General features: G+C 47.9%; 1 protein-coding gene across 1 annotated transcript in view; it reads left to right on the top strand.

Annotated features, from left to right (window-relative positions):
• Positions 1 to 25,513, top strand: part of LOC104003486 (uncharacterized) — a 77,236-nt gene that overhangs the window by 42,246 nt on the left and 9,477 nt on the right. The window contains exons 2-3 of the mRNA XM_054674559.2: positions 3,980 to 4,078; positions 22,209 to 22,336. Of these exons, the coding sequence (XP_054530534.1) occupies positions 22,275 to 22,336 (62 nt within the window). The 5' untranslated portion in view covers positions 3,980 to 4,078; positions 22,209 to 22,274. The remainder of the gene's footprint in view (positions 1 to 3,979; positions 4,079 to 22,208; positions 22,337 to 25,513) is intronic.

The following is a 25,513-nucleotide window of genomic DNA, read 5'->3' as shown; positions in this document are numbered from 1 at the left end:
ACTCAGAGGACAAGTCTGGGAAAGGGAAATAAATGTAGGTGTTACTAGCAGTTAAGTAGTATCTAAATTAGGGGCTTTCAACTTTAGCTGCATGTTGGAGTCACCTGGGGGAGGTTTTTAACTCTAGGTACCCAGGATATAATGCAGACCATTAAAATCAGAATCTCTGGGGGATGAGATCCTGGTGTCCATATTTTAAAGCACCCCGGGTGATTCCAATTTGCAGCCAAGGCTGAGAAACAAGGCTCTCAACACTGGTTGAGATAGAGCAGTGAGAGGTTCTCAAGGGGTGGTCCCAGGACCAGCATCATCACCATCACCTAGAAATTGTTAGAAATGCAAGTGTTCAGGTTTTACCCTAGAGCAATGAAATCAGACACTGTGGGAGTGAGACCCAGCAATCTATGTGTTAACAAGCCCTCCCTGTGATGGTGATGCATGCTAAGGTTTGAGAAACCTGAGATAGAAAGAGAATAGGGGGTGGGAAGGAGGAGAGGAGCTCACATGTGAGTCCTGAGTCAGCTGGCATCTAGAAACCAGGTAGATGGGGAGAAGCCAGCAGAGGAGACTGAGGAACAACCAGGGCTGTGAGCATACAGAAGCCCAGACAGGATCATGTATCAAGGAGGGTGCTGCCAACTGGGTTGAATGCTCAGGGAATTCAAATAAAATAAGATCAGGAAAATGAGTACTGGATTTGGCAGCATGGAATCCTGGTTGGCTTGGCAGAAGCTGTTTTAGCCCAATCGAAGCAAGTCCCTGGAGGAGGAAATGGTCTTGCAGGCTTGCACTTGGCATGGACTTGGGACTCAGGCTGGGCTCAGACAGTAATTGCTTTTCCTTTCACCTTCGGAAAGTTCATTGTTGAACAAATGCAAGTATTATTCTCTTCCAATATTGATTTTTTCTTAATAAGTCATGAATAATAATAAAAGTAGATTATTATTTTATAAGCTTGTGGCCTTCAGAGTGCTACTGGCAATCCAAATTTTCATAAAAATTCTGTGAGGTAGAAAGTTAGATCAGGAGTAGATATTGTGAGTTGATTACACAGCAGCCAATTCTTACCCCCTTCTCGTTTGCTGCTTCCCCCAAAGGAGGCTGAACAACAACAACAACAAAACCCTGATATTGGCATTCCCACTTCACTTTCCTGCTAGAGTGGCCATATGATCCATGTCTGCCCAGTAAAATGTAAAGGGAACCTTCTGTGAGACTTTAGGGAAGACACTGTGGAAATATTAAGGTTGGTGCAAAAGTAATTGCTGTTTTTGCTGTTGGTGCAAAAGTAATTGCTGTTTTTGCCATTGAAAGTAATGGCAAAAACCACAATTACTTTTGCACCACAATTTGCCATTGAAAGTAATGGCAAAAACCACAATTACTTTTGCACCAACCTAGTAGAATGGGGAAAGGGAAGGAGGAGAAATGAGAGGGTATGAGTGAGCACTTAGTCCTTACATCACTGAGCCAATAAACCAGCCCTGGAGCTTCTTGCTTCCAGGCATCTAGTTTGTGAGATATTATTGTTTTAGCTACTATTAGGGGCTCTGCTACTTGCAGCTGCAAGCATTTCTAACTGATATGGGAAGATGTTTTTATTTACTTTTGGCAGATAAGAAAACAGCAATAGAAAAAAGATAAGATTTTCTTAGGGCCTCACAGCAGTGAGTGGCAGGGCCAGGGTTGGGTTTGGATTCAGGGACTCACCCATACAAGCTTGTTTGTTGGGTCACTATCTCCTGGAGGCAAAGCCTACAGCCATGCAAATCTTTGAGGAGATGACATCTCAGCTGAGATCTGAAAGAGATGGGAAAGGTGTATGTCAGACAAAAAGTACAGTGTGTTCAAAAGACTGAAAGGCTACAAAGGGCTGAAGGTTGCAGGAATTGACCTTGAGCACTGGGCTGGTGAGGAAGGGTCTTGAAATGAGTTTGGAGAGGTTGGTGTTCACCAGAAAGCATCTGTGTCACAGTAAATCATATTGTTCCTAATTTTCACCTTTTCCTATATCCATGCCCTTTGCCACATGACTCATCAATTTTCTCCACATCTAATTGATGTTGAGCTTGGCCATGTGACTTGCTTTGGCTGATGGAACATGGGCAGAAGTGACAGCACACTAGCTCTGAGCTAAAGCCTGTGAGGTCCTGCCTGCTTCCAGCTGTCTTCTGTGGGTCAAGGAGGATGAGAGACACGTGGAGCAGATCCGCATGCATGCCTGGAGCCCAGCCCAGTCTAGACCACCAGAATCCCAGCTGACCTACAGACCCATGAGTGAGAAGAAGTTATTGTTTTAAGCCACTGAGCTTAGTGGTAGTTAGTTTGCAGCATTGTTGTGACAATCGCCGAGTGAGACAAATGGGAATGCATGACAGTGGGAAAGGTAAATAATATGATCATACTGCCTCATAATCTAGGAGGAAAGTCAGTCATAAACACATGCAATTAAAATCTAGAATGATTGATACATAAAATGATAGAGGGAGGTACATGAAGTTGTGGGAAGATGGAAGGGGAGCCTAGGGTCATGGAGAGGGACAGCCAGAGAAGGCTTCCTGGAGGATGTGGCAGCATTATCCTGATGGGCAGAATGGAGTGGGGTGACGGGTGGGAGAATGGTGTCAGAGGGCACAAGATTACCAAGCTTATGCAGATGTGGAGGCATGAGAGGGGATGCCACATGTCAAGGGTGACTGGGAGTTGCTTTTAGGCAGTGACCTCTCTATCCTGTGCTCTGCTATTCACAAACATCTCATGGCAGGTAAAATCTACCAACTTGAGTTAGTTTTTTTTTTTTTTTCTTTCCAATGAATTGCTTGAGCCTCTCCATGCCTTATTAACAAGTCGTGGTGTGTTCCCAGCTGAGATACTCATCCCATCTCCCCAAGTTTTCCAGGGACTTTATTCAAACATCAAGTGGAAGGAACTAGTAGAGCTCAGTCTGCAGCCATTTCTGCCTCTTGCAGCCACATGGTGCCTCTGTTGAACCCTGGCCCATGCAGGCGGATGAGGAGACTGCTTCCAGGGGCCCAGGGCCTTTCCTGGGCTCACTGGTGTCCTCTGCTTGTGTTCTAGGGTTTTAGCTCTTTCTGGTCTACATACCCATGCTCATCATTGTTCCTCTGATAGGGTAATGTGAGAATTAAGTGACTAATGTGGGTAAAAAATTTGGTATAGTGCCTGGTGTATGTTAAGCATGCAGTAGATGCTACTTGTTTTCATTAGTCCTCACAGCATCACTTCTGTACAAGTGTGAGTTGGTTCAAAGAGACTTTTAGCCTCAGCCCCATAATGTGCCCATCTGAAACCCTCTCCACGAACCCATGGCCCTTAGTATGAATGGGGTGGAGGGACAGAGGAGACTTCTTTTCTTGAGGGTCGTCTTTTCTCCAGACCTTAGCTTGGGCCACCCTGATCCACCAGGACAGGTCTCCCTAACTGTGGTTGCCATTATGTTAAACTGCTTGGAATCAAAGAAGTGACCCCAAGTAAAGTGGCACTCAGAACTGAGCTGACCCTGAAGGACTTGACAACTGAAGGTGGGGGAAGCATGGTCAGCAGAGAGCCTTCAGCATCAGCCCCTTCAAGGTTAGCCTCAGCTTGAGAGGGCCACTTCATCCCAGGCCATGCCCTTCCTGGGGCAACCTGTATTTGGTGAATAGTGAACTATCAAAATGAAGGGGCTGAGACAAAAGTCTGGATATTTTGATATCTTTTGGGATTCTCTGAGGGGTAACTCTTTTTAATTTTAATTTTTGTGGGTACATAGTAGGTATATATATATTTGTGGGGTACATGAGATGTTTTGATACAGGCATGTAATTCATAATAATTACATCATGTAGAACGGGGTGTCTATCGAGGGATAATTCTTGCTCCCAACTTCCTCACCATGTTGACCAACGCTTTACTGGGTCACGTTGCAGTTAAGTATCTCCTCCTGCTCAATCCTGATTCCTGCCCCTTTCTTTTCCAGATATTGATTCCTAATAAACACCTTGCACCTAAACTCTGTCTTCATGTCTGCCTGCATAGAACCCAACCTGCAACACAAATTCTGATTCCTGGAGGTCAGGTATTGGCTTTTCCACTTCTTCTTCCTATAAGATCCAGGTCTTCTTATGCATATGGTTCTCCCAGGCATGAGCTTGGCAAACAATGGAGTAAGGTGAAGGGGGAAGCTGTCAGGCCTCAACAGCCTCCACTGCACCCTATCCCAGACAAATGATGCCAGCTCACCTGGCATTCACACAGCTAGTGTGTCTTTCCTTGGCCAAAAGAGTCTAAGGCATCTTGTTGTTTCCTCCTAGTCAGAGCAATGAGTGGTGGCTTCTGTCACCTCATTATACACTGTACTTACTTGTTCTTCATCTGTCTGTCCCATTAGCTGGGGAGTTCCCCCTATCCTTGAGGATATGCAATATTTTACTCATATCTATACAGAGAATAAATGTGTGTCGAATGAATGCCTATGAGTTTTGCTTCCTCCCCTGGACTGTGAGATCCTTGAGGATGGAAATTATGCCTTTTTCTTGCTTAGCACCCCAAGGCCTAGGGATGGCTACAGAAGGTGCTAATTAAGATTGGAGGGTAGATGGATGCATGAATGATTGCATGCCATGAAGACTGGCCTCTTAAGGGCAGAGGTAGACTACAAATGCCCCAGTGAGCATCACCTGGAAGAGAAGAGATAATTTCAACATGGTCTTGGGGAGACCTTTCAGAAGAGGGAGATGCTGAGCTGCACTAGAGGGAGTATATTGGGCTGGAGATGGGGTATTTCATGTAGAAGGGATGGTGTGAATGTGAAACCCAGCTGTCATTTCTGCCCTCTCAGCATTCATAATCCCTTTGGGAAGTATCTCCCTCATCTCCCTCGGAGGAACAGCCCCCAGTTCTCAGTCCAGGTGGGGCTGACCCCTTCCCATCCCTGAGCTACAAAGGTGGGTGGGCACAGGATTCAAGTCTGGCCACAAGATTGGTTTGGGGATGAACTCATGGACTAACCAGGCCCATCACTGCCAGTCTGCCTCAGGACATTTGGTACAACTTACGGGAAAAAGAACAGGATCTGTTAGAATGTCTTCAGCTGCAATTACGAAAACTACACAGCTGAACAGGCTGAAATGTGAAAATGCGTCATTTCACATAAGGAGGAGTTTGTGGTAGGGCAGTTTCAGGGCTGGTTACTTTTATTGCTCAAAAATATGATCAGTGGGCCGGGTGTGGTGGCTCACCCATGTAATCCCAGCACTTTGGGAGGCCTAGGTGGGTGGATCACCTGAGGTCAGGAGTTTGAGACCAACCTGACCAACATGGTGAAACGTCGTCTCTACTAAAAATACAAAAATTAGCTGGGAGTGGTGGTGGGTGCCTGTAATCCCAGATACTCCGAAGGCTCAGGCAGGGGAATAGCTTGAACCAGGCAGAGGTTGCAGTGAACTGAGATTGAGCCACTGAACTTCAGCCTGGGTGACAAGAGTGAAATTCCATCTCAAATATATATATATATGAACAATGGCCTAGGTTTTATCTACTAGTTGGCCATTTAAAGCATATCAGCCTGTCCTCATAGTCACAAAATAGCTGCCGCAGATCCAGGCATTATGCCCATCCATAATAAAGACCAAAGGTGAAAAGGGACAATTTCTTCCTCTGTGGCTCTCATATCTATGGTCTACATTAGCCTCACATGCCCATGTTCTAACCAATCACAGACCAAGTACATTGCCTTAGGCAGTGCATTCTCAATGGGGCAATATTGCTCCTAAGGCTGTAAAAATTAGTTTAGGTTAAGGTATGACAAAATCTTAGATATGACAACCGTTTGTGACCCTCCAAGAAACCACACTACATAAATAGATATGTCTGTAGTATATATATATTTTGTGGGAGGCACTCTTAGGGGAAAAAAATTCTTAAAACAACTCTTTAGGAGGTCAATAATGAGGGGTAATAATGAAAAAAAAATGGAGAAATATTGCCTTAGACCAATCACAGTTCATTCCCTGTATTAGTCTGCTTGGGCTACCATAACAAAATACTACAGACTGGGTGTCTTAAGCAACAGAAATTTATTTCCTCATGGTTCTGGAGGCTGGAAGTTCAAGATCAAGGTGTCATCAGGTTTGGTTTCTGGTGAGGCCTTTCTGGCCTGTAGATGGCCACCTTCTCACTGTGTCCTCATGTGGCATCTGCTCTGTGTGTCTATGTGAAGAGAGAGCTCTGATGTCTCTTCCTGTTATAAGGACACCAGTCCTACTGGATACCACCCTCGTGACCTCCTTTAACTTGAATTACCTCCCTTCAGACCATGTCTTCTAATATAGCCACATTGGGCTTCAGGGTTTCAACACAATTCCGAATTCAGTCCATAACACCCCGAGACTGGAGTTCACTTCCTCTGAAACACATGGATCTGAGAAGGCTGAAGCCAGGACAAAACCAGATCCCACCGTCAAAGAAACAGCACAAAGGCTATGGTCCAGAAAGTCACCTGGGACTGTTTCGGGAGCTTCTTTTCCCCTGCAGTTGCCAAGGTGGGAGGCTGGGATCTTGGAATTGATAAGATGGAGAAAGACAGCTGCCTGAGGAGTTAGTGAACACCTAGATCTACACTTTCTTTGTCTCTGTGTCTAAATCCACTTGAGTGAGGCATCTGCCCCTTGTTACTAAATAACGGCTCGTTATGCAAAAAGCAGGAGCTGTCATTGTGTTCTCTTACATAAGAAGCAGTCAGAGGTTTGTTGTGGGGAGTCAGAGGTAGCCTAGGCCACCAGCACCAGAATGATGGGCAGGGAAGCACAGAGGACACCCCCTGTGGCTGACTCTTCTGCAGTTGGAAGTGATGATTCCACACATATGCAGGCTAGATCTCAAGACAGTGTCAAGGAAAAAAGGTAAGAAGCCATAATATGAGTAGCATTTATGTAAAATCATACTCACAGACAACAACATTGCACATTTTTCGAGGGCACGTGCATGTTTAAAGACACACGCCACACACGTTAGGGGGGTATCCACATGAGGGAGGGATGAGAGGTGGGATGAGAGTAGGGATGAGGCATGAAAGGGACACCTAAAATAAGGGAGGAGTCTCACTCTGGTGCCAAAAGTGTGGCTGGAGCTAAGGCATGTGGTTAACCTAACTCTGCCCTGGCTTTCAATTAGGGAAAAAGGAAGTGGGCATCCATTTGGGGACCAAGGGGCAGGTCTGTGTGGCTGGAGGGTGACAGGAGGATGGTAGAGGAAGATGAAATTTGAAATTTGAGACCCTTCATGGCTCCTATCCTGAAAGGCCCTGAGGCCGGCATTTCGTAGACAATGGAGAGCTTTGGAAAATTTCAGAGGCAAAGAATCATATGATCTGAGTTAGGCTTTTGGAAGGTCACTCTTTCAGCTGTGAACAGTGGGACTGGGGTAGGGAAGAAGGTGGAGAGATGCTCTTAAAATTGTACCTATTAAGAAAATGACATCCGGCAGCATGTTATAAAGTAGCTCTTGGTAGGGAAATGTCAACTGGGGGACTTTGAGCCCCTTGACATTTTCTCTACATAATTATCTCAAAATCCAAGCAACGAGTGTGCCCAGTAACTTTGGATATTAATGGACACTTAGACGCCCTGTGCAAAGTGTACTGTGTGCCTTTTCTTGTCTGATCTGCACAGCACCCCAGAAGGTGGGTACTGTGATGGTCTCCATGGCAGAGATGCAGGAAAGGAGGCCCAGAGCCCACCCTCTCCACCAAGGACAGGCTGACACTCAGCCCACCCCCTTCCTATTTATTTCTGTTTTCTAGTTTAATTTTGGGCATATTTTTTCTATTTAAAGTTATTTGCTGGCAACAGAACGCAGTACTCAAAGAGACAAAAATACCCAGAGTCTCCCTAATTAAGAACAGGGAACACTCCCTTAGGGAGAAAAGGAAGAAACAGCTCCAGGCTGGCAGAGCAAGGCTGGGGAAGGGGCTAGGACTGGGAGAGGTAAGATGGTGACAGGGACTGAGAAGGGCCCTTGGGGTGAAGGAAGAGATTGGCCACCCTCACCATTCAGGCAGGAGAGTGCTAAACACCTCCCCTGGTTGGACTTCTGATTTCCCATCTATAAGATGAGACAGAAAGTGGATGAGGAGATTTATTTACTACACAGTGCCCAGGATCTGCTGTGTCCACTTAAAACACAGACTCCCAGGCCCCAGCCTAGAGGTGCTGGCCATTCAGACCAGGACAGGGCCTGGCCATCTGTATTTATTTTCAAGTATCCCAGGTGAGCTGGGTGTGCTGGCAAGGTTAAGCTGATGTTCCAGGTTCTGGAAGCAATGAAAAGTTGCCTGTATCCTCTTCCTCCTTTAAAAAGTAACATTATGGCCAGGTTCATTGGCTCATGCCTGTAATCCCAGCACTTTGGGAGGCCAAGGCGGGTGGATTGCCTGAGCTCAGGAGTTCGAGACCAGCTTGAGCAACACGGTGAAACCCAGTCTCTCCTAAAATACAAAAAATTAGCCAGGCATGGTGGCGTGCGCCTGTAGTCCCAGCTACTTGGGAGGCTGAGGCAGGATAATTGCTTGAATCTGGGAGGTGGAGGTTAGAGTGAGCCAAGATCATGCCACTGCACTCCAGCCTGGGTGACAGAGGGAGACTCCATCTCAAAAATAATAATAACATTATCAATAATAATTTTATTAGCCTCCTCCCCTCAAGACCACCACTTTGATTACTTGATTACAAATGTATTTCCTTGATTCTAAAACACCTCTCTACTCCTCCTGCCCTGCAGAGTTTAACTTTACCAAAATCAGAGCAAGTCTTACAATCCAATGAAGTAGTTTTGTTCTTTCCTCTCAAAAACTGCTATTAGGTGTACAGTGCATTGTATAGTTCATAGTGTCATACAATTAGAAAACACAGTATAACATACTTCCAAGCTCTGAGTTTGGAAAATAGAAAAAAAAATCACAAAGAAGACAATAAAATCACCCATAATTCCACCCCAGAGGGATCTACTTCCAATGTTTTGTAATATTTCTGCCCAGTCTCTTATTTTTGGTGTTCCAGGCTTGCTTTTATCATCAATGAGTAATTCTTGAGCACCTATTATATGCACCTCACTTACATTGGGTTGAGGCTGGAGAGTTTAGAAGTAAAATAAGTGCTAGCCCTTTTTTTTGTTATTGTTGTTTTTGGTTTTTGAGACAGTCTTGCTCTGTCACCCAGGCCAGAATGCAGTGGTGCCATCTCAGCTCACTGCAAGCTCTGCCTCCTGGGTTGAAGTGATTCTCGTGCCTCAGCCTCCCGAGTAGCTGGGATTACAGGTGTGCGCCACCACGCCCAGCTAATTTTGTATGGGTTTTTGCCATGTTGGCCAGGCTGGTCTTGAAATCCTAGTCTCAAGTGGTGGATTTTTGCCATGTTGACCAGGCTGGTCTTGAACTCCAAAGCTCAAGTGATACGCCTGCCTCAGCCTCCCAAAGTGCTGGGATTACAGGTGTGAGCCACCATGCCCAGCTATGTGCTCGCACTTTAGGTACATGATTGCTTCATTTCACAGAACAGCGTGGAAGATGGAGGATTTTATTTCTCCTCAGCACAGGAGGAAACAGGCTGAGGAGGGAAAGATCTTGTCCGAGTTGTCATGCTTGGTGAATGGCTGAACTGGGATGAGAGTACAGGCTGCTGGAGATGATGCTGCCTCTCCGGGCAGAGGCCTGTCTGGCTGGAGGGAGGAGGGTTCATGGATAGGGTCAGCTGGAATTGTGGGACAGGGTTGTTTCTTGGTGGATCGGGGGCCTTCTGGAGAACCATACAGAGGTTGTGTTAGCAATAACATGGCTCTGCAGCTGAGACCTATGTTCAAATTCAGAACCTTGTCTTACAGATCGTTTAACTACTTTGAGTCTCAATTTCCTCATCTGTAAGTTGAAGATGAATGATACTTCCCTCTAAGGGCTGCAGAAAGGATGAAAAGTGACACATGCAAAGCACATGAATACTTAATATAGAGAAACTGGAACCACTGGAGTTTGGATCAAGAGTAGAGACAAAATACTAGAAGTCTTTGTGACATGTCACTATAAATATAAATATTCCAAGATGGTGTGGCTATGTTAGCCCAATTCTTTTTGGATATTTTGGTTAAAAATCTAGGAGATATAATGGGGGCTTCTATTATGAACTGATTCACTAGTAATTCGGGGGGAAGAAAAAATCAGTTTGGTTCAGTTAAATAAAAACAAAAACAATCTTCAAGTTTGAGATCTGGCATAGTTGTCTATCTCCTCTGGCTTGGGAATTCTCAATCCGTTCAAGTTCACCCCAGAACTTCCCTCTCTTCAATACAGGTGTCTGTGCTTTTAGGAGCAGCCGCAAGGTGCTGGGCCACCTGAGTCTGCCATGCATGGGCCACGGGCTCCTACCTACCCTCCTGATGCTCACAGCCCTGGCACTGGGGTTGGGCAGTGGGGACAGGACACAACAGTGCTGCCAATCCCTGATGCCCATGCTCAAGACCATGAGAGGAGGAAAGACCAAGGTGAAACTGGGGGAAAGGGGTGAGGACTTGTGGAGTATCTCCAGGGGGTCAGGCTCTCGAGTGGAACTGAAAATGCCGGGCCTGGGTCAGGGTGCTCCTCCACCTCCCTGTTCTTTGTCCTGGAGAAATTTTTAATATCTCAGTCCCTTTGTTTCTGTCTGCAAAGCGGGTTGTTGTGCAGATGCAATGAGGGGGAGGCAGGGAGGGCTTGGCTCAGTGCCTGGCACACAGTGGGATCAGTGGATGTTCACTGTTGTTATCAAAGTCTCCTTGATTTGTCACTGTGACACTGAGAGGTAAGTGCTGTTGTTTCTGCCGTTTTACAGATGACGAAACTCAGGCTCAGAGTGGTGAACTGGCTCGCCCAAGGTGACAGAGCTGAGTTCCAGAGATGGAACTCAGATCCGTCTGCTTCAGAATTTGTGCCCTTTCTTGGACAGGACAAAGCAGTTTGTGGAGTTCCAGTTTGTAGGTGATGACACTGAGATTTGCACCTTGATCAGCCCAGCCCTGAGGTCTGCGCTTTTTGGGGACATAAGAGAATCTTCCTGCTTTGCTTTTGGCTTGGGTCACACCAGCCAGACAGGACTCCAAGGAGTCAGGGCTGCGGAGTCTGTAAGATAGAGGGTTTTCAGTAACTGGGCCTTGTTTGGGGCTAGTCATTTTGGAATAGCAGAGAGGGCGGGGAGGAGGGGGGCAACAGGAGGTGTGGTCTCACTCCCAGGCATATGGGAACCGGCTGTCAGCTAATATGGAAAATGATTAAGACAGCTTAATTTTTTTATTTTTTATATATACTAATAATGAAGCAGGAGGAATTTGGAGGGGGAATTCCACAATGAGAGGGGAAAGTATTACAGATGTTGAAATCACGCATGGGGATGGCTCTGGCCCTGGTGGTACTGCAGCCCCTGCGGCTGGGGTGGGAGGATCTGGTGACATCTGATCATGGGGCTCTCGGTGACTTGGAAAACCTCCCTGGACAAACCAGTCCAGGGGCAAGAGCACTTCTGGCCTGGGGTGGGCAGAGAAGCAGGGGCTCTTCTCTGGGTGGGTTCTACTCTCCAGGTCCTGGCTGATGCTTACTCACGCTGGCGGGAGTGCCGGGGAACAAGGTGAACCTTGGCTCCACAGGCATGATAAAGCAGATGGGAGGTGGGCCAAGGGGGTCTGTGGGGAACTTAGCCTGGGATGAAGGACGGTTGGTGGATGCTGCGAGGCCCAAGAGGACTTTCTGGAGCAGGTAGAAACGGGATGGAGAGGCTGGTAGGGGTGAAGAGGACCAGCATTTATTGAGCATTTGCTGTGCACCAAGCACAAAACTAAGAATTAGAAATGCATTCATTCAGCAACTACTTATTGAGCACCTACTATGTGTCAAGTACTGCCCTGGGCTCTGGGGATAATGCAGTGGAACAAAACAGACAGAACCCCTGCCCTCACTGAGCTCACATTCTGGTGGAGGAAAGGGACAATAATCACATAAGCAAAAAAATACCATGTTGGGTGGTGATATGTGTTACAGCGTAAGAGGCAGATAGAAGGTCCGTCTCGATGATGAGTGCCTACTGTGTGCGTGCGCAGGCACACTGTGACTCCTGCTTCAGTGCTAGCTCACGTTGACTGACCACTTACCATGTGCCTGGCACCGATCTAAGTGTTTTCAATGCATTAACTCATGTGATCCTGATGAAACGATAGTGGGAGGTGCTATTGTTGTCATCTCCATTTTACGGATGAAGAAACCAAGGTGAAAGAACTTATTGAGGGTCGTGAGTAATCAGAGGGTGGGATTTGAACCCAGGAAGGCTCCAGGACCTGTGTGCTTCACAGAATGTTATACCAACAGGGACACAGATTCAGAGAGGTTGCGTGTCATGCCCAGGGTCATACCTAAGATGCCTCTCCTGCTACCACTCGCTTTCGTCCTTCCAGACGGCCTCCATCGCCCTCCTTTCCATCCTCAATGTACTCCCCAGTGCCTGCCTGATCTTCTTTCCTTACTCAGCATGGAGTCCTTACTCCACTCTAATTTGGCACTGCAGACCTCTGGTGCCCTGACCTTTTGTGCCGTCTCTCCCTACCAGCTACACTATGTCCCCAGATATCCAGTACAGGCTGGATATCTGTCTCCTGCCCCAGTATTTGGGAGCTGCTTCAGTACCAGCGACTGTGTTTGAGCCCTTACATGCTGCTGGTGCCCACATGGAACCTGGCACAGAGGGGAGTCTGTTGAGTGTTTATGGGGCATGTCCACAGACGGGGCAGAAGAGAAAGAGAGGATCACCCCTTACTGCGAGCTTCCCAGCTGCAAGCAGGCACTGTGCAGCCAGCATCACACTGCACACATTTAATAGTCATAGAGCACCCCTGGGTGCCAGGCCCTGTGCCATGACCTGGCACACAGCAGTGAATGAGACAGACACAGTCCCTGCCTCAGGGAGCTAACACTTCTAGCAGGGGAAGTCAGACAAACATCAAGTAAATCAGCCATCACAGATTATATACTGTTGTTCAAGACTTAGGGAGAAAATGAACAGGGAGATATAATTAAGAGTAAAGGGAATTAGGCCAGGCATGGTGGCTCACACCTGTAATCCTAGCACCTTGGGAGGCAGAGGTGGGTGGATTGCCTGAGCTCAGAAGTTCAAGACCAGCCTTGAACACGGTGAAACCCTGTCTCTACTAAAATACAAAAAATTAGCTAGGTGTGGCAGCATGTGCCGGTAATCCCAGCTACTCGGGAGGCTGAGACAGGAGAATCACTTGAACCCAGGAGGCAGAGGTTGCAGTGAGCCAAGATTGTGCCATTGCACTCCAGCCTCAGTGACAGAGTGAGACTCTGTCTCAAAAAAATAATAATAATAAAGGGAATTAGCAATGGGGATGACTAGAGAGGGTGGCCAGGCAGGCCCTTCTAAGGTGAGACTGGAAGGATAAAGGATGAGGTGTACACAAATCTTCCGAAATAGATTTTAGGTGAGGAGAATGGCAGGTGCAAAGGCCCTGAGGTGGAAGAGAATATGATCCTCATGGGTTTAGGACAGGGATTATGTCTAGCAGGTGCAGCTGTGTATTCCCAGCACTGTAAATAGAATGTAGTGCACACTAGGACTCAATATTTGCTAAATGAGGGAAGACTGCCTTCTAAAGCTTCAGGCCCAGCTCTCAAAGCTCTCCCAGAGCCTGCGATTCCCCTCACCTCATCTAACCCCACATTCTCACTCTTAATACACTGCAGAGGGAGGAATTGTGGCCCATTTCAGGGAGACGTGAGGATGGAGGAGATTAGGACAGGCCTGGGAAGCCTAGTAGAAGAGCTGAGATTTGATATGGGGGGAAATGGGGAGTCAGCAAAGGTTCTTGACCAGGGAGTGAACTCCCCGCAGGGCTTGTTCCACGGCTGATCTTTGGAAGATCCCTGAGAGGCCCCAGCTCATAGCCAAGCCTGGCTTGTCAAAGAGGAGTGTCTGGAAATTTCAGGACAGTGGGGAAATGGAACAAGATGCTTAGCACGGAGGGTGTCATGGAGGCAGAGTCTGCCTGAGTCAGCGTTCTGGGTATCTAGTGCTGCGTTACCCATCACCCCTGAACACAGTGGCATCAAACAGTCATTCATTGCATTCACATATTGTGTGGGGCAGGAATCCAGAAGGGCACAGTGGGTAGATTTGTCTGTGCTCCACGGTGTCTGGGGCCTCAGCTGGAAGACTTGATGGCCAGGGGCTGGACTGATTCCCTCATGGGTCTGGTGGTTGATGCTGACTGTTGGCTGGGACCCCAGCTGGGTAAATGTCGGCCAGAACATTTACCTCTGGCTTTTCCAGGGGGCCTGGGCTTCCTTACACCGTGGTGGCTGGGTTCCCAGGGTGAGTGTCTCAAGACAAAGAGCCAGAGAGAAGCTGTATTGTCTTTTCTTACCCACCCTTGGAAGTTACACAGTCACCTCTGCTGCATTCTATTCATCAAGGCAGTCACAAAGTCCTGCCAGTCTCCAGGGGAGGAGAAATAAACTCTCCCTCTTGATGGAGAGTGGCAGGGTTCATGAGGAGCAGGGGGCTGTGGCCATTTTTGGAAATGAAATCTGTTATACTCAGCCACCTGACAGATGGAGAAACAGAAGCACCTCCCTCCTTCCCAGGGGAATAACTTGTCTAGGCTCAGACAAGGAATATCCTTGTCTAGGGTATGGAAAGAACCCAGAGGATCATGTCTCCCAACCTGAGGCACAGAATTGGAGCTGGCCACTCCCATTTTCTGCCCTGGGAGACCCACTCTCCTCTTCCAGTCCAGGGCTCTGCAAAGACCAACCCTTTCCACACTTGGCTGGTGGCAGCTCCAATTGTGTTTGAGGGTGGTTGAGTCCACTTGCAGCTATGTTTCGCCTGCTATGGGATGGGTAGGTGGTCCTTGGAGAGTTCATTCTTCCTCAGCTTCTGGGCTGCTGACCTTCCCCCTACCCCATCATCTCTATCAAGGAGAGAGTGCTGGGGCCCAGCCTATTCCCCATCCAGCCACACACTGGGGTCTGACAGCCAGGGGTGATCTGATTGGCTGAGCCCCAGTCAGGGACCGATCTCTAGCTCCATGAGCTAGGGCAGGGGAGGGGCCATCAGATAGGCATAAGTGGGAGGTTCTCAGGGAAGGAAGATTGGAAGCTAGACAGATACCCCTAAAGTGTTTACTAATATATATTGGCTTCTGCATTAGATTTTGTTTAATGGCTTGTGGGTTATTTGGTTTCCTTCACCTTCCACAAACAACCCATCAGCAAGCCCTTGAAAATATATCCAAATCCACTCTGTTCACTCACTCTTATGTCCCCAGCCTCATCCAGGCTAGGATGACTGCACCAGCTCCTCTCTGGTGTGTCCATTCCTGCCTCCTTCCAACTCATCTCTGCACAGTGGCCAGAGGGATCTTTTCCAAGTATGAACCAGATGGTATTTCTTCCCTGCTGATGGCGCCACCTCCACCGGGGCCACTTGAAATACAGACTCCTGACTGAGGCCACTGCCTGCATGGCTCACCTCATTTCCTCCTCTTGTGCCATTTATTCTGGCCACATTGGTATCCTTTCTGTGCCAACATGCCAAGCTTGGTTCTGCCTTGAGCCTTTTGCACATGCTATTTCCTCTGCCTGCAATGTCCTAACCAGTTCATCACATGTCTTTTGGGTCTCACCTGAAGTTTATTTCTCACTCATGCAATGGATGTGCCAGGGCAATGAGTGGCTCTCCTCCATGTGGTGATGCAGGAATCCAGGCTCTTCTAATCTTGTGGCTCCTCTATCCTGGGGTCTTGCCATCATTTGAATTCAGCCAGGGGAAAAGTAACAAGAACATGGGGGAAGCTCCCTCACTTCTCAAAAGCTAGGCCTGGATGTGGCACTCATCACTTCTGCTCCCATTCTATTGGTAAGAGCTAGTCACATGGCCACACCTGCATGCAAATAGGGCTGGGAAATGTTGACCCTGCCTGGACAGCCACTTATGGGCTTTGCCCACATACTAGCAAAGGGGAGAACGGACTTGGTGGACAATTAATGACCTTGACCATGATCACCTTCTCAGAGAGGCCCTTCCCAACCATCTCATCCAAAGAACGTCCCTTCCATCCTTGTACATCTCATACCACTCCTCAATTTTCTTCATATCACATTTTATCTACCTACTTATTTGTCTGTCTCTATCACTGTCTAGAAAGTAAGCTCTCTGAAAGCAGAAACCTTGTTTGGCTAGTTAATGCCATATTCCTGGCACCTAGACCAGTGCTTGGCCCACAGTATAACAGATGTTTAACAAATGCTTGTTCAATCCGTGACAGGACAGGCATAACTTCCATTTTACTCATGGGGATACAGAGGAGACCAGTGGCTCCATGAACAGAAAATGCTTTGCTTAAGGGCCTGGCATATAGCAGGAGCCCCATTCATGCCCATTCCTTTCCCTCCCCATTGCTGATGCTGAGGCTGTTTCAGGGAAAGGCTGGGCTATGGTCTGTGAGCCGGCCTGAGGTTTGAGTCTGGCTCTGTCCCGACTTCTGTGTATCCCTCCTGTCTCCTGTATGGGCCTCAGTTTCCCAGCCTGCAAGAAGACAGCAGAGCAGATTGGGCCAGGCAAACTTTCACATTCCTTGTGGCCTGAGAGTAGACGACCACCCCAGAGACATCTGTACCTTCTTTTTCCAACAGCTGACCTTTGGGAGAAAGTTCTCTTCCCCTTTTTGCTCCCCGTCTGTGGGCTTAATAAGGCTTAATAAGGGGCCTGGATGGGCCCAGCCCCTCAGTGCCCACCAGATCATACTTCCACCCAAGGGCAGGGTTGGGGGAGTGTGGCTAATGACAGGGTCCTAGTGGGGGGTGAGTTGACAGCCTCGGCTGGCCTTGCTGGGCCTCTATTAACAGACCACAGGGGAATGTCTTCCCCGGGTCCATGATTTTCAATTTTTCCACTGGAAAAGGCAGTTGGGAAGAGAGGGGCAAGAGGCTAGACATAATTGTTAATGCTTATGTCAGCATTATTCTATTCACCCTCCCATCTAGTTACCCACACATCCTTCCACCTGTCCTTTCAGTTGCCATTTCATTTATTCACCCAAGCATCCACCCACCTATCCATACATCCACCCTTCCACCTAACCATATACCAATTTACCCACCCACCTAGCCAGTAATCCACACAGCCAGCAATCCATCCACCCTTCTACCTACCCACATCCACCCCGCTGTTCATCCATTCACCAATCCATTCATCCATACACACCCCCATCTATCTGTCCTTCCCACACAGGCTTATCCAAGAGCCATCTGACACCAGCTTTGTGCCTTGGACCAAAACAGAGATGGGTAAAGATGTTGCCTGGAAAGCAGGATGGTGGAGCTCCCCAGACCCTGGGCTCTGGTACCAGACAGAGCTGCATTCCAAGCTTGCTTTTCCCTACTTCCTGGCTGTCAGAGTGACTTCACCTCTCTGAGGCTGTTTCCTCAACTATAAATTGGCAAAGCGATTAATAGCTGCTTACCATATAGTAGGCCCTTACGGATAATGTTCATTGCTTACTTCCCCAGAATCCATTCCCTGTTCTACCAATTTCTGATGGGGAACATTTTCCTATTCTTTGGTCAGTGTAATCTGGGACGTGCCCTGCAGCCTCAGCCACTCAGGTGTTGTGCTCCTTGGTTCAGGGTGTGTGTGTGACCACACTGGTCCAACAGACTCTCCCTATGCACCCCACCTTCATAGACTCTGGGAATGAAGTGGATTCTGAAGGATGCTGAGCAGAAAAAAACGGAGAGAAACCCCACCCTAATGACATCTCTTGAGCCCTTAGATCCTGCTGCACCATAGCTCCAGCCTGGCCTTTTCAGTCCAGCAAATCCCCTTTTTGTCTGAGCCAGTTTTCTGCAACCAAAAGAGTCAACGGATGCAAACTCAGTAAATGTCAGCTGTAGGGCATGGTGCTTTCCTCAGACAAGGGCAGCAAGCTGAGGACGGAGCCTCTTCTTCCTTGGGGACTCATTTGCCTTTGTGTTGCACACTTATGCAAGCTTGGTTGCCTGGATTCAGGACTCCATTGGGGTCCAAATTCTTGCTTCAGAGAGTCTTTGTTCTGATGGTAACTTTAATTAAGAGCTTTGCAAGTCCCTCTGTGAAGAGTTGCTCCATTAGAACTTAAGAACTGTCCCCAGAGAGGTCGTTCCTGTTTCCGATCATCCAAACTCCAAGCCCAGATTTACCAGATGCCGCCCTTAGAGGGCTAACAAGCAGGCACTATGGGGGCAGAGAGGTCCTACCTGTACTGGATACATGGATTCACACTTATCGCATCATACCCCTGCTGAAGGGCATTAAATGCTTCCCTGTTGGCCTGGCATTCAAAAATTGGAGAATTGCATTTTGAACACCGACATCTGCAAATGGAGTTTGCTAGGGTTAAACTGTGAGGGAGATGGGAAGTGACCTTGCATGGTAAGGGAGAGCTGCATTGGTCAATAAGACTTCCTAGAGGAAGCAGAGCTTGGGCAGCCAGTGAAACTTGCAGATGCAGAGGGAGAGGAAAAAGCTGCCAGGCAGGGGATGCAGCATGGTGCAGGGCATGGAGGTGGAACAGGGTGAGACTGAGAGACCACTAGGGCCACAGAAGCTCTAGGTCACCACACCCAGCGGTGTTCCGCTCCTCTCTCTCTCTCTCATGGCTTCACCCCTGTGGTCCCTGCAAAGTTGGGCCCATTTCCTCTTACCTGGACATTTGCTGTGAACCCCCCACTGGTCTCCCTGCCAGTCTCTGTAACCTCCAATCCACCCTCCACAGCAGCGATTCATTCACCCATCCAACCATTCATTCGTTCAGCAAATATTCACGGAAGGGCAGGGACTGCATCATGCAGGGCCCTGAGGCTGGAGCCCCTCCACCATGATGACCTTGTTTTCCTTCCCCCAACCCCCTGTGTCATCTCAGGAGACCACTCCCTGTTTCTGGAGGGCCCCTCTCTTTCACCCTCTCTGTCTTTGCACCTGTGCTCAGGAGACCACTCCCTGTTTCTGGAGGGCCCCTCTCTTTCACCCTCTCTGTCTTTGCACCTGTGCTCCCACTGCCTAGAAGCCCGCCCTGCCCCGATCCTTCCCACAGCACTCTCCTCATCCACTGAGGCTGAACTCACTGACTTTGTCTCACCTGCCTTCCTGGGCAGGACATCCCTGTCACCCACCCTCAGATCACCTCTCATCACAGCACTTACCAGCCCTTATCTTTCCAGTGTATATGTCTTGACTTCCCCCACTGGATTATGAACTTTTGGAGGGCAGGAGCTTTGACTCCAGGGGACTCAGTGCTGAGTTGGATTAAAGGAAGGAGTTTCTATAAGGGACCAAGATAGGACCCATAGGTCCCACTGCTTGGGTGAGAATACCAGCTACAGCATTCTTGCACCTTGGGACTCTGGGCAAGCTCTTCATCTCACTGAGCCTCCGTTTCCTCATGTGGAAAGTGTCCCCCTCTCATGGTTGTCATGAGGATGGAATGAGGGAATCCACACACCACACGTGGTAGGGAGCCTGAGAGGTAGACAGTGCCCTGCCGGTGTGAGCCAGTGTGGCATGATTGCTATTGTCAGATAACAGTGGACAGGTGGAAAGGAGGCTGGGGGCTAGCATGGATTCCCTCATCAGACACCCTTCCCAGCTGATGGGACTGCCAGCTGCTGATAGTTCCCAGCCGGGAATGGCCCTCAGCTGTAGGGACTTGCCCTGCCCAAGGACACATTCGTTCCAGGTGCAGCCTGTGGCCAAAGAGTGGTTGGTGTATGATAAAAAATGCCTGACCCGATCCTTCAGCTCCGAAGGGCCATCTCCGCTCCAGAGCTCCTGTGGGATCACTGAGATTTCTGTTGTAACTCCATTGTGCCAGCTGTTCACTCCTCCCAGGCCTGTCTTCCTTACTCCTGCATTGGTCTTACTCCTGAGCACTCTCCCCAATAAACCCACTGCACGCCAATCTCCATCTCAGAGTCTTTTCCCAGGAACCAACAGAAGATAACAGGCATGGCAGGAGCTCCAGCGAGAAAATGGTGCAGGAACCCAGGAGGGTGGGAGGTGGAAGAGAAGGCCAGGAGAGGAGGGGTGGGCACTGGCCTGGAAAGATGCCATCAGTCAAGTGCTAAGTCTCTGGTACATCTTCCAGCATTTTTCCTGCCCTCACTCTCATTGTCCCCTTGTTCCCTGGTCTTAGATCATGTGGTTGGGAGTGCTGGCTTTGGGGCCTTTTCTTGAGCTGAGTCCTGACTGTTTCTGATGCACTATGAGGCCTTGGGCAAGTCCCTTCACCTCTCTGAGCCTCAGTGGTGCCATCTGTATAATAGAGTTGGGAAAAATTGACAGACGGGATACAGAGCCCTCAGCACAGTGCCTGGAGACCCTGGGCATGCCCCATAAATGCTGCCTCTTGGGCAATTCCTCCTAAAGGATGAAGAAAGCAGTTTACAAGTCAACTTGCATGGGTGCTGTTTTTGCATCTCGTCCTTGAGGCCTTCTGCTCTGCAACCTCCATAACTGATCTAGAAAGTTTCCCAAGACTTTCTAGAAATCATAGCAGGTTTTTCCATTTGGAAAGCTTTGCTCTGTACCCTCTTATTTCACAATGGCTGACAATATCAAACGAGAATGGGTCACCTGAAAAGAGGTGTCACTGTGTGCCAGACAGGAATCTAAGAGCTCTACCTGAACCAAACTTTCACAGTAACCCTATGACATGGGTATTATTTCAAAAGCTAAAGAAAATGACATCCTCGGTGGATGAGAGGTTAGGCAATATGCCCTGGTCACACAGTGAGTGAGCAAAATAAGGCTGTGTAGGAGAGTGGCTAAGGTACGAGACAGATTGGACTGGATTCGAATCCAACTCGGGCTCCACCATTTACTATCTGGGTGTTCTTGGGTAAGTCATTAGACTTTAACTTCACTGTGCCCTCATTTCCTTATCTACAAAATGGGGATGATAACCCTTACCTCTCTGACCATGGAGATTAAATAAAATAATTCATATACAATGCCTGATGCAGGCAGGCCTTTATTCACCTCACACCATACATGGAACACCTACTATGTGTTGTTCACTGTTCTAGGTGCTGGGGACAGAAAAGTGAACATAGTCCCTGTCCCCGTGAAACAGACATCCTGGAAGCAACAGCTAACTCATTGTTAGTGGTAACAGTTAACTGAACTTTAGCTGACACTATTAGATGGAATTTGTACCCACATCTCTTTGATCCCTCAGAGAGGCCTCCCCACTCCTCTTCCGCGGCAACATTCTTCACCTTAACTCTTATCACTCACAACACGTGGGTTTGCTTTTTTGCCCGTGATGAGTCTCCTCCACTGGAATGTAAGTTCTTCTGGGACCTTTACTTTTCTCATCTCTAAACTGGGATAACATCTATACTGTCGGGACATTTCTATAAGCTGATGTCTTCAAATCAGTGATAGACAAGGGTGGTTATCCTAATACAATAACACCCAGAACAAGGATGGTGTGTTCCGACCCTACCCGAGAAGAGTCAGGGAAGAGCCGTAGGAGGCAGGGTTATTTGAGCCGAGCCCTCATAGTGAATACAATGTGGATCTTCAGAGAAACTAGGCAGGGGAACCTGTCTTGGCAAAGCCCTGAAGGCTTGTGTTCAAGCCCCAACTCATCCAAGATTTCTGCAGCCAGGCCAGTCTCCCTCTCCTCCAACTTGATCAGCGCTGATGGGTAGTGGGCAAACACTTACTGCTTAATACTTCATCACACACTATCCAGCCATGGTTACTGATGTTTCATCAAAGTAACAACCTGTGTTACTTTGGGTTTCCTGGTGAGTGCCTGAGCATCAGCAGTCAGAGGCCTTTTCTGTTTAATCTTTCATTCATTTACTCATTCATTCACTAATTCATAAAGGATTTGTTTATTTGCTTAACAAACACTTCTCAAGGGCCTCCTCCATGCCAGGTGCTGGGTCAGGTGCTGAGGCCCCATGTCTGAACAGTCAGGCTTCCTGCCCTGGAGGAGCTCACGGTCTCATGGAGAGAATAGATGAGAACCATCCATGCCAACAAGTAAATATAAAAAAGCAGTGATGACTTCCATGAAGGAAGCAAAAAAGAGGTTGAGAGATGATGTCAGAGAAATCCTACTTACTATAGGGTGATCAGGGAAGCCTTCCTGGAGGCAACAGTCAAGTTGAAACTCAGAAGATACAAGGAACAGCCATGAGAAGAGTGAAGAGGAAGATGTTCCAGGCAGAGGGAACAGCGTGTGCAAAATCCCTGAGGTAAGAAAGAGTTTGGCATGCTGAAGAAATAGAAAGAGGCTAGGTTGGGGATAGCAGAGCAAGCTAGGGGCAAAAGAGTGGGAGACAGGGCCAGGACACATAGGGCCTGGTAGGCCATGGAGAAGAGGTGGGTTTTTGCTCAGAGCACAGTGGGGTACCATTGCAAGCTTTCAAGTGGGAAAATGAGAAGATCAATTGGATGCCAGGTAGGTGGGACCACAGGAGGCACCTGGGCAAGAGATGCTGCACATTAGGCCTCTTCCCCACACCCAATCCTTTAATCCCCCCATTTGTACACACCTTGTGATGGGAACTCAGTACCTTGGAATATAACCCCCTCCATTGTTGGATAGTTTGAGCTGATGGAACATTATCCCTTTTATCAGTGACTCTCAAATGTTTTCATCTCAGCACGCTTTATATCCTTAAAAATTATTGAGGACCCCAATGAGCTTCTGTTGATGTGGATTATATCCACAGCCAGGACTAGAGTGAGTTAAACGAGGCACTTGCCTCAGGTTTAAAATTTGTGTGCCAAAAATATCAGTAATTAGGACATTTTAATGCAATATTTTGAAAAATTCACACTGAAGCCTGAGATGAAAGGAAAAATCAGTAGTATTAGTCTTCTCTTTATTTACAGTTTTAGTATTTTGTTCATCATGAATGTTTTTGCATTAATTTTTTTCATTGCTATCAGAGTGATGGTGGCATCACATGTCATATCAACTTTGGACAACCCCACTGAGGGTTAGAAGAACAAATAATGTCTTAGTGTTGTTGTGAATATAGTTTTGACCATGTGGATGCCCTGGAATGGTCTGAGGAACCCCACAGATTCTGGACTATACTGGACTGTAATGTACTGTACTGTACATTGCTTTTTTTTTTTTTTTTTTAAGACAGGCTCTTGCTCTATTGCCCAGGCTGGAGTGCAGTGGTGCAATCTCGGCTCACTGGAACCTCTGCTTCCCATGTTCATGCAATTCTCCTACCTCAGCCTCCTGAGCAGCTGGGACTACAGGTGTCTGACACCACACCCAGCTAATTTTTGTATTTTTAGTAGAGATGGGGTTTCACCATGTTGGCCAGGCTGGTCTTGAACTCCTGACCTCAAGTGACCTGCCCGCCTCAGGATTACAGGTGTGAGCCACCACGCCCAGCCTGAGAACCACTGCTTTTGATAAAACCAAAATCTTCTTGGAGTTTCCACCATTCAATCTTAGGTCTATACCCCAGGGCTCCACCCATGTCTGTCTTCAAGGGGGCAGTGCTGAGAGGCTGAACTTTAGAATTCATGCTTCTTTCCATCTAGTCCACGCTCAAGGTCTCCCAGAGCATGGGATTCCCACCCATCTCTCCCCATCCCTCCTCTAAACAAACCCCATTTGGTTAATGTTTCTGAAAGACTGAAGGCCCCCAAATTCCCAGGTGTGGCCTGAGCAGTACGGAGGTCCCTGTGGACCTGTCACCTCCCCCTTGAGACACGCCATTTCTATTCCCACCTCTGGGTCTATCTAAGCCCCCAGCCACCTGTCCCGTAGTTCCTGTCCCTCATCCCTCCTGGCGTTGTGATTTGAGTGTGCAAAACCTCTCTGGGCTTCTGAAGAGCAGGCATCCTACCAAGAACTAGCAATGCAGGCAAAGAAAACCTCCAACGTATTAAGCTGGCTTCGTTAGGAGGCCAACTTCTGAAAATTCAATTTGCTGGTGGTAGAAACAGGATATTGAGTCTGGCCAGGATGGGCTCTGAGGAGGGCATCTGAGTGGGAAGAAAGGAGGCAGCAACCTGCGAGGGTAACGGTAACGTTGGGCACATTCCTCGGCAACACTAAAACCCACTGCTAATCACAAACAGATTCCTGCCTGCCCAGGGGCTTTCTTTGTTCACTCCGATTTCTCCCTCCAAACATGACACTGAATCCACCAGGCTCTGCCTCTCTTGGGCTTCTCCTGTCACTTCTGTGGGCCTCAGTTTCCCTGTGCTATATGAGAGGACTGGGCTAGGGTCTATAATCCAAGGCTAATATCCCAGGATCTAAACTTCTCTGACTTAAAAGTCCCCAAGAATCTGGAATTCCAGGATTATAACATGCCCAGATTTTGTGACAGCAGAATTTGATGAGTCAATGATGGCAGGTTCTAAAGTGCTATGATTTTAAGACTCTGTGGCTTGAAGATCCTGGCCTTGTGACTCTCTACAATTCTAAAATTTGAAGAGTGTAAGTCTCAACGACTTTAAGTGTCTGTGAGGCAGTGCTGTGTGCTTTACAGCCAGGCGGCCAGTGACCCTGGGCAAGTTACACGACCTTTCAGTGCCTCCGTCTTCACATCTGTAAAGTGGGGGGTCACATTGTTACTACCTTCTGGGGTGGTTGTGAGGATTAAAGGCGTTGGTATTTGTAAACAGTGTCTGGAGTAGTAAGCACTCAGTAAATGTTTTATACCTATCATTATTCTAAGATGAACAGTTTCTACAGCCTCAGAGTCTGAGATGGACCTCAAAGGCCCCAGAGTTGTAAGTTTCAAAGAATCCATTGTTGAAAGATTCAGTGACATACGAATTCTGTCAGCTGGCTATGGACATACCATGTTTGGGCATCCTTGACCCAGGATCATGGGATTTACCATGGGCAAGCTGAAGAGGCTGGCTGGCCAGCCTGAACCTGCCACTCTCAGCCACAAAACCAATGAGCATGACAAGTTTGGGACCCTCAACTCCTGAGAAGTGCCCTCCTCTTCCCCCAACACTTAACCACTGGGGATAACTTGACCTTCTGGCTAAAGGCTCGTTGACCTTGACTAGCTCCTGGAATCCATAAAGACACAGGAAGACCATCACTCCCCTAGCTTGGAACTCCATTCCTGAAGGACCTGCTGTGGCTCCCTACTGTCTTTCAAACCAAGTTCTATTTCTCAGTTCTTTTGGAGCCCCTTAATATCTTGTTCACTTCAAGGTAAGTAAAGATAATCCGGAATGGGGAAGGGAGAACTGGGATGGTTCATCTGGAAGTTACTTCTAGGTCCAGGTGCATTTGTTCATTCTTATTCACAACACAGATATTAAATATCTGTTATATGCCAGTCTCTCTTCTGGGCTCTGAGGACACACAAGTGAATAAGACAGACAAGGTCCCTGTTCTTGAGACCTCACAAAACTCCCTGACTCACTGTAGA

The sequence above is a fragment of the Pan troglodytes genome, chromosome 21, assembly GCF_028858775.2.
Source record: "Pan troglodytes isolate AG18354 chromosome 21, NHGRI_mPanTro3-v2.0_pri, whole genome shotgun sequence".
Taxonomy (NCBI): domain Eukaryota; kingdom Metazoa; phylum Chordata; class Mammalia; order Primates; family Hominidae; genus Pan; species Pan troglodytes.
This window is presented reverse-complemented; position numbering and strand designations above follow the sequence as displayed.